The 7,500-nt window shown below is 42.4% G+C and overlaps 1 protein-coding gene across 7 annotated transcripts in view; it reads right to left on the reverse strand.

The window, feature by feature from the left end:
- The window catches only part of LOC113830309 (E3 ubiquitin-protein ligase RNF149-like), a 153,618-nt gene that overhangs the window by 54,363 nt on the left and 91,755 nt on the right, over window positions 1-7,500 (reverse strand). For 4 of the 7 annotated variants that reach the window (XM_070130719.1, XM_070130717.1, XM_070130716.1 and 1 more), the window contains exon 2: window positions 6,619-6,705. The exons of the other annotated variants lie outside the window; for them this stretch is intronic. In XM_070130719.1, the coding sequence (XP_069986820.1) occupies window positions 6,619-6,705 (87 nt within the window). The remainder of the gene's footprint in view (window positions 1-6,618; window positions 6,706-7,500) is intronic. 7 annotated transcript variants of the gene reach the window in all.

The raw sequence follows: 7,500 nt of genomic DNA on the forward strand, positions 1-7,500 counted from the left end.
GTGTGTGTGTGTGTGTGTGTGTGTGTGTGTGTGTGTGTGTGTGTGTGTGTGTGTGTGTGTGTGTGTGTGTGTGTGTGTGTGTGTGTATGCGTGGGCCTTTCTCCATTTTACTCATTATTCTCTAATTCCCTTTCTCTTTCGTTTGTGTTTATGTCTTTCATCATCACTGGAACGTTCATATGTGTGTGTGTGTGTGTGTGTGTGTGTGTGTGTGTGTGTGTGTGTGTGTGTGTGTGTGTGTGTGTGTGTGTGTGTGTGTGTGTGTGTGTGTGTGTGTGTGTGTGTGTGTGTGTGTGTGTGTGTGTGTGTGTCTACGTATGTACCTAAATCTATTAGTCCCAAGACCAAACAATATCCTGGAAAAAAAACACGTGTAACCTTAGAAAGTAGGAAAATAGGCCTACACCGCCTGACTTACTCCACTGATTAAAAAAAAAAAAAACACAAACCAAAAAAAAACAAACAACAACAACAGAACTCTACCTTAATCAACGTTTCCGCCACGTGTTACCTTACGACATGTGTCAGCCGGTCACGTGGAAGAAGGGAAAAGAACGATGCGACGGCCAAGGGGTGTCAACTTACCTGCGGAGAGAGAGGAAAATAACATTACATTAGATGGTTAGGTTTCCCGTGAAAGTTGGGATCAATAACACAAAACTGTTTGTCTTGACGTTGTCAAAGCGCCTGCGCGTTTGATCGGTTGTGTGTGTGTGTGTGTGTGTGTGTTTTGTGTGTGTGTGTTAGTGAGTATGAGTGTTAGTGAGTATGAGTGTGAGTGAGTGTGTGTACATTACGTATGTGTAAGTATATGTGCGTGTACTTGTGCGTGTCCGTATGTACATGTACCATACTGTATAATATACAAGGCACATAAATGCACAGCGCATGTACACACAGCGAGGAAAGATATAAACAAAAGCAAACAGCTGATTACAAGCGGCTGTGTTTACCAAACTGCATAACTGTCCCGCGAATATTAACCTTCCTGCACAGCTAACCTTAATCCGCGGGAAAAAACCCACCACCATTTTTCGCGTTGCATCCATCACCTTATTTTCCTTAATAATATCTAAAGCACCGTTAAAAAAAATCCTCGTCCAGGTTCTTTTCCTGAGTGGATGGTCATTATCCTCGCATCTTTTGGGTGTCTTAATTTTTTTAAATAATAGATTTAATTTTTACAGTATTGTTTTATCAATTGCAGGTTGTATTTAATCATGTTGAAGTTGTATGTATGTGTGCAGGTTTATTTATGTTGGACTGAGGGTGCAGAAAGAGATGAGAAAAAAACATACATATATACGTACATGCATACACACTTCCATACACACACACACACACACACACACCACGCGTAGACACACACAGAGACATACACAAAAACACACATATGAACGTTACAGTGATGATGAAAGACATAAACACAAACGAAAGAGAAAGGGAATTAGGGAATAATGAGTAAAATGGAGACGAGTGTGTGGCAACAGGAAAATAATAGGAGAGACCGAGACTAATTAATAGAAGATAGAGAAGGGATGAGGAGAGAGGGGAGGAAAGGAGGAAAGGGAGAGTGAGGGGAGAAGTGTGTTGTATGGAAAGAGGGAGGATGAGGAAGAGAGAGAAAAAGATGGAAAGAGAAGGAGGAACGGACGGAAGGAGTTTGTGAGAGGGAGGGAGGGAGGGAGAGAGAGAGGGAGAGAGAGAGAGAGAGAGAGAGAGAGAGAGAGAGAGAGAGAGAGAGAGAGAGAGAGAGAGAGAGAGAGAGAGAGAGAGAGAGAGAGAGAGAGAGAGAGAAAGAAAGAGAGAGAGAGAGAGAGAGAGAGAGAGAGAATACAAAGACAGAAGAATCGAGGGTATTAGTATTGCAAAGTATGCAACCCTTATCATCTTTATTGCTTCTGATCTTAACCCCTGCTATTACACCTTATTAATACGACTATGAGACCTTATCACATTGCGAAAACAATACAAACGTAAAGTTAATAAGAAAATATATTTTTGATACCTGGACTTGCGAAACAGATATGACAAAAATAATCTTCTAAGTGTCAGTAATTTTTTGCATGAACGTGATTTATCGCAAAAAAAAAATAATAATAATAATTAAAAAAAAGAAAAAGAAAACGAAAACGTTCCATCTTTATCGTATTCTAATCGTGAAATGTACAAATACAGGATGATACGAATAACTTTACTAAATACGGTACTTTATTTCCTAAGTATCCCATATTGCACTAAACCCTTACGACAGAAAATTCACTCCCGATCGTCAGAAATGTGAACCTGAACCCCCTTCTCTGCTGCCGTCCCTCATGAAGGTTTAATGACCATGTGTCTAGCTTCAGGCGCCAGATCTGTTGTTTATTTGACCGGCACTCCAAGCTCAAGCTCTTTTGTATTTGGTAAGAACGGTTTTGGAGAGGTCCTTATAAACAGTATACATTACACTCGGTGCATCACATCCACAGACTTAGATCATATAATACTATTTTTTTTTAATGGACATGAATATTGTTATCTTTCACTTGAATATTTATCTTTTTGGAATGAACATGAACTTTATTATCTTATTATTATCACTTAAATATGATCTTTTCAATTATCATGAACATTATTATTTTTCACTTAGCAGGCTTAGTAGTATTACCGGAAAGCTTTGTCGTTAAGCATACTCACTGTTGAAATGATTCCTTTCACTGTATTTCGAGATCCAGGTTTCCGTTTTTCTTTTTATTCCTACTTCTTTTATGTAACTAATTATTTCCTCCTCTTCGTCTCGTTTTCTTTTCTTTTTTTCTTTCTCTCGCATTCACTTCCCCTCTTCCTTTTTTTTTTTTGGAAGAGGGGAAGAGGAAGGAAAAGAAGAAACCTTCGTTATACGTATAATCCCGTCTGGATCTCCGTTTTTTTTCTATTTGTTTTATGTAACTAATCATTTCATCATTCTCTTCGTCTCGTTTTCTTCTTTTTCTCTCTCTCGGTCTCTTATCCTCTTCATTCTTTTGGCACCGCAGTTATCTTAATGCACTTATTCTTTTTATCAAATCGCGTCTCTCTGTCTTCATTATTAACTCATCTTTTATATCGCATGATTTTCTTTAACACAAATTTCTTTAATCAGTGAAACACGCCTTCCCTCACGCATACTTTTTATTTATTAATTTAAACATTAAATCGCATGAATTCGGTAGGCCGTTTGAATTTTTTCCCGCTTAAAAATAACAGGAACAATCAAAATTCACTTTTTTTAAATTCATTTGTCAACACAAAGATCAGTCTGACAAGGGCTCAGGAAGGCAGTTTGATAACTCGGATTATCCAACATCCACGTGACCAAAACTTCTATCGACAGCATGCGTCGATTTCATCAAACATTAACACTGGAATTCTCGACACGACTCGACCGAGAAATCCTTCCGACCCGAATGTCCGCCCTGACTGTATCGGAAAACGGAGGGCCGATTTAGGCGTGAAAAATTGCGGTTTACGCTGTGTCGCAATCTGGGTTAAGGTGACGCTACTATCTACTCTTGTGTTCGATTTGCAGATGTCGATGATACTGATGTTAAAACTCTTAAATGTGATATATAAACTCAAGCTCCAGGTACTTCACCATATTTCTTTCATTCAAATTCTCGTAGGATTCCCGAGAAGTTCCACCCTATCGATATATCTCAGCTGACGATGTTGATGTTAAAACTCTTAAATGTGATATCTAACCCCAAACTCTAGGTACTTCACCCATTTCTTCCTTTAATATTCTTTTTTTTTACGCTGTTTCGCAATCTGGGCTAGGGTGACACTACTATCTACCCTTGTGTTCGATTTACAGAAGACGATAAAGATGTTAAAACTCTTAAATGTGATATCTAAGCTGAAACTCCAGGTACTTCACCCATTATTCTTTAATATTCTCGCAGGATTCCGAAGTTCCACCCTATCGATATATCTCAGCTGACGATGTTGATGTTAAAACTCTTAAATGTGATATCTAACCCCAAACTCCAGGTACTTCACCCATTTCTTACTTTAATATTCTTTTTTTTTTTACGCTGTTTCGCAATCTGGGTTAAGGTGACGCTACTATCTACCCTTGTGTTCGATTTCCAGAAGACGATAAAGATGTTAAAACGGTTAAATGTGATATCTAAGCTGAAACTCCAGGTACTTCACCCATTTCTTTCGTTAATATTATCGTAGGATTCCGAAGTTCCACCCTATCGATATATCTCAGCTGACGATGATGATGTTAAAACTCTTAAATGTGATATCTAACCTCAAACTCCAGGTACTTCACCCATTTCTTTCTTTACGCTGTTTCGCAATCTGGGTTAGCAACTATCTACCCTTGTGTTCGATTTCCAGAAGACGATAAAGATGTTAAAACGGTTAAATGTGATATCAGCTGAAACTCCAGGTACTTCACCCATTTCTTTCGTTAATATTATCGTAGGATTCCGGAGAAGTTCCACCCTAACGATATACCTCAGCTGACGCACCGCTGTATAAATATTCCCTTTTGTATTCACTCATTACCGTGGGACTTTGACCGAGTGTGGATTAGACAAGCTGAGTGAACGCCTTGTTCTAAGTCTCCCGGATTCGTTAAGAGATCTGGCTCCCTGATTATCATTATTTCTTTCGGCCATTGTTCATTATGTCATTGTTCTCCCAAGCATAAATATAAGCACACTGATTACGGTTATATTTAGGTACAAGAAGATTTTAAAATACCTCACCAAGCGCTCCCATGTCAGCACGCGGACGGTTAGATCGGCGACGTTTCAAAATTACGGCGTTCGCGTGGCTGTCAGACCCACAATCTCTAGACCAACGCACTGGTTGGAATGTTTTGACAAGGGAAAATTATTTAATTCATTGATTGCGAGCCATAGTTCAGGGCTGGAGAACATCGGAGCGCGAGTCACAGCTGTAGTTGGGATAAGTTCACTTAGGTGATGCCTTGAGAGCTTATATGCAAGTTTATTACAGATCTTGAAGTTTCTTTTTCGCATTAAAAAGTGGGATAACAAAGGGAATTGTACACTTAACGGGGAAAGTCAAGGTGATAATAGGGTAGACTGAATACAAATACTCTCTTAACTCTCGTTTACATGTTCTGAAGAGCATCGTTACACGCATCAAAACATAGTAAATAGAAATGAATTTCACAATACCGAATTAAATTCATCTAAACGCTTGTCTACAGTCAAGAAATCCGAATGAAATCTCCGCGAACTGAAGCCCCTTCGCGCCGGCATTACACTGCACAATCGAACGCGATGTAAATAGAGGGAGTGAGTCATAAGCGCCAGAATACCGCGGCAGGTGGATCGCGAAGAGAGTTCAATTCCCTTATACAATTTATTTCTCTTTTCCCGCGCTCGTAGCGGGTGAAGCGCGAGGAGAATTGAATTCCCCTTTTACAATGCTCTCTCTCTTTAGCCCTTCTCGCTTCCGCTTACCCTTTCCCCCCCTATTCTGTCTCTCTCCTCGCTGTGCTCATAAAATATTCAGCCGCCAAGATGATTTACGCATCGATCGCATAAAATGACTAGAACATTCTCCGAAATTGGAAACTGTCGAATCATACTTTTATTTCATGGTCTATTTTTTTTTTATTCTCGGGGGAATGACGTAAAACAATTTACATTTTTATTTCAAAACGGGTGGGAATGTATTATTAATCGTTAGTTAGTGGCATATGGTCCCTAGACAGTCCAAAAAAAAGCGGGAAAAATTAACTCGACTCAAAAACTAGCATAATCAAGTGAAAAAAATAATCCTCATCAAAGCGCGGCCGTTTTTTGACTGCGGGCGATCAAAAAGCTCTTGCACTTTGAAGACTTAAAGAAGGACATGTGAATCTTATTACAGTCCGCCTTTGACACTATCTCAGACAGGGACACGTGTGAAGTTGGCTTTCGAGACGCGCCGGATCCTTCAGTGGGTTCCTGAACCTTCGAAAGTGTTTTTGACCTTAATCTTAGATCATTAACTGACAGACAGAAAAAAACAGATCATGCGACATCATAACCACTCAGTAGGTAACAAACATTTATCTAAAAGGGATCCAATTACTTTCTTTTTTCTTACTCATGCAGAAGAAAATATGCAAAAAAAAATAAATAATAAAAAAAAAAAATAAACATGATAAAATACCATCATTTCGCCATTAACATGCAGGTAACGAATAAAAAAAAACAAGTTCACAGACTTCATTTCCATAAATCATCGACACAGACACATATAGGGAATGGGAATGAAGGTCACAACAGTTCACAATCCTCCGTTCAGATTCCAGCCATGCTCTCAGGGGTACACGGCAACCGAGCTCCGATTCCTCCCACGCCCTCGAGAACCCACATCCACCGGGGGGAGCCAGGGACACCAAGGGGCGTTACGCAGGGGACGTCGCGCCCACAGAGCTCACGGAAAGCTCCCGCCGATGCACGTTACATGGAAAGCTCTTAGGATAGCGGCGGCGGGGGGGAGGGGGGCGACACTGAGAATTGGGAGGGGGAGGGGGGGGTTGAAGGATAGGGGGGGCGGCGGCAGAAGGGGGGGAGGGGGGGAGAGGGGCAGCACATGAACACATGAAGAGAGAATCCTGACCTCCTACAACGCGCCGAGTCTCCGTGTCGGGCGTCAACATGACTGGGTATCTCTGGAGTCGCTGCAGGGTGGTGGTGTAGATATGGCCTGCACGGGGGAAGGGGGCGGGGGCGGGGGCGGGGGCAGTAGGGAGGAGGAGGCGGAGAAGGGAGAAAGGAGGAGATGGAGAGAGAAAGGAGGAGATGGAGGGAGGAAGGAGGGGGGGCGAGGGGCGGGGGCAGTAGGAAGGAGGAGGTGGAGGGAGGAAGGAGGAAGTGGAGGGAGAAAGGAGGAGGTGGAGGGAGGAAGGAGGGGGTGGAGGGAGGAAGGAAAGGGCGAGGGGCGGGGAAGGGAGGAAGGAGGAGGTGGAGGGAGAAAGGAGGAGATGGAGGGAGGAAGGAGGGGGGGCGAGGGGCGGGGAAGGGAGAAAGGAGGAGGTGGAGGGAGGAAGGAGGAGGCGGAGGGAGGAAGGAGGAGGTGGAGGGAGGAAGGAGGAGGTGGGGGGGCGGGGGCAGTAGGAAGGAGGAAGGAGGGAGAAGATGGGGGACGGGGAAGGGGCAAGAGGAGGTGGAATGAAGAGGAAGAAGGAGGGAAGGGGCGAGGGACGGAGGAGGTGAAAAGAGGGAAGGAAGGGGGCAAAGGGCAGGGAAGGGAGAGAAAACAACTTCATGAACTCATCTCGACTGAACAGCTATGACAGGTTTACACAATATATATAATAATAATAATCAAAGAAGAGTATAGAAATATAACAACAGAATCTGAAATGGAATACCCTCTTCTTTTAAACCTTAAGAGGAAATACCCATCTTTCTTTTGAAGACTCCCCTCCCTCCCCACCTTTCCTCCACCTCCTTCTCCTCCTCCTCTCTCTTACATCATACTCCTAATCCTGACGAATCA

Source organism: Penaeus vannamei, chromosome 15 (genome assembly GCF_042767895.1).
Source record: "Penaeus vannamei isolate JL-2024 chromosome 15, ASM4276789v1, whole genome shotgun sequence".
In the NCBI taxonomy this organism is placed as follows: domain Eukaryota; kingdom Metazoa; phylum Arthropoda; class Malacostraca; order Decapoda; family Penaeidae; genus Penaeus; species Penaeus vannamei.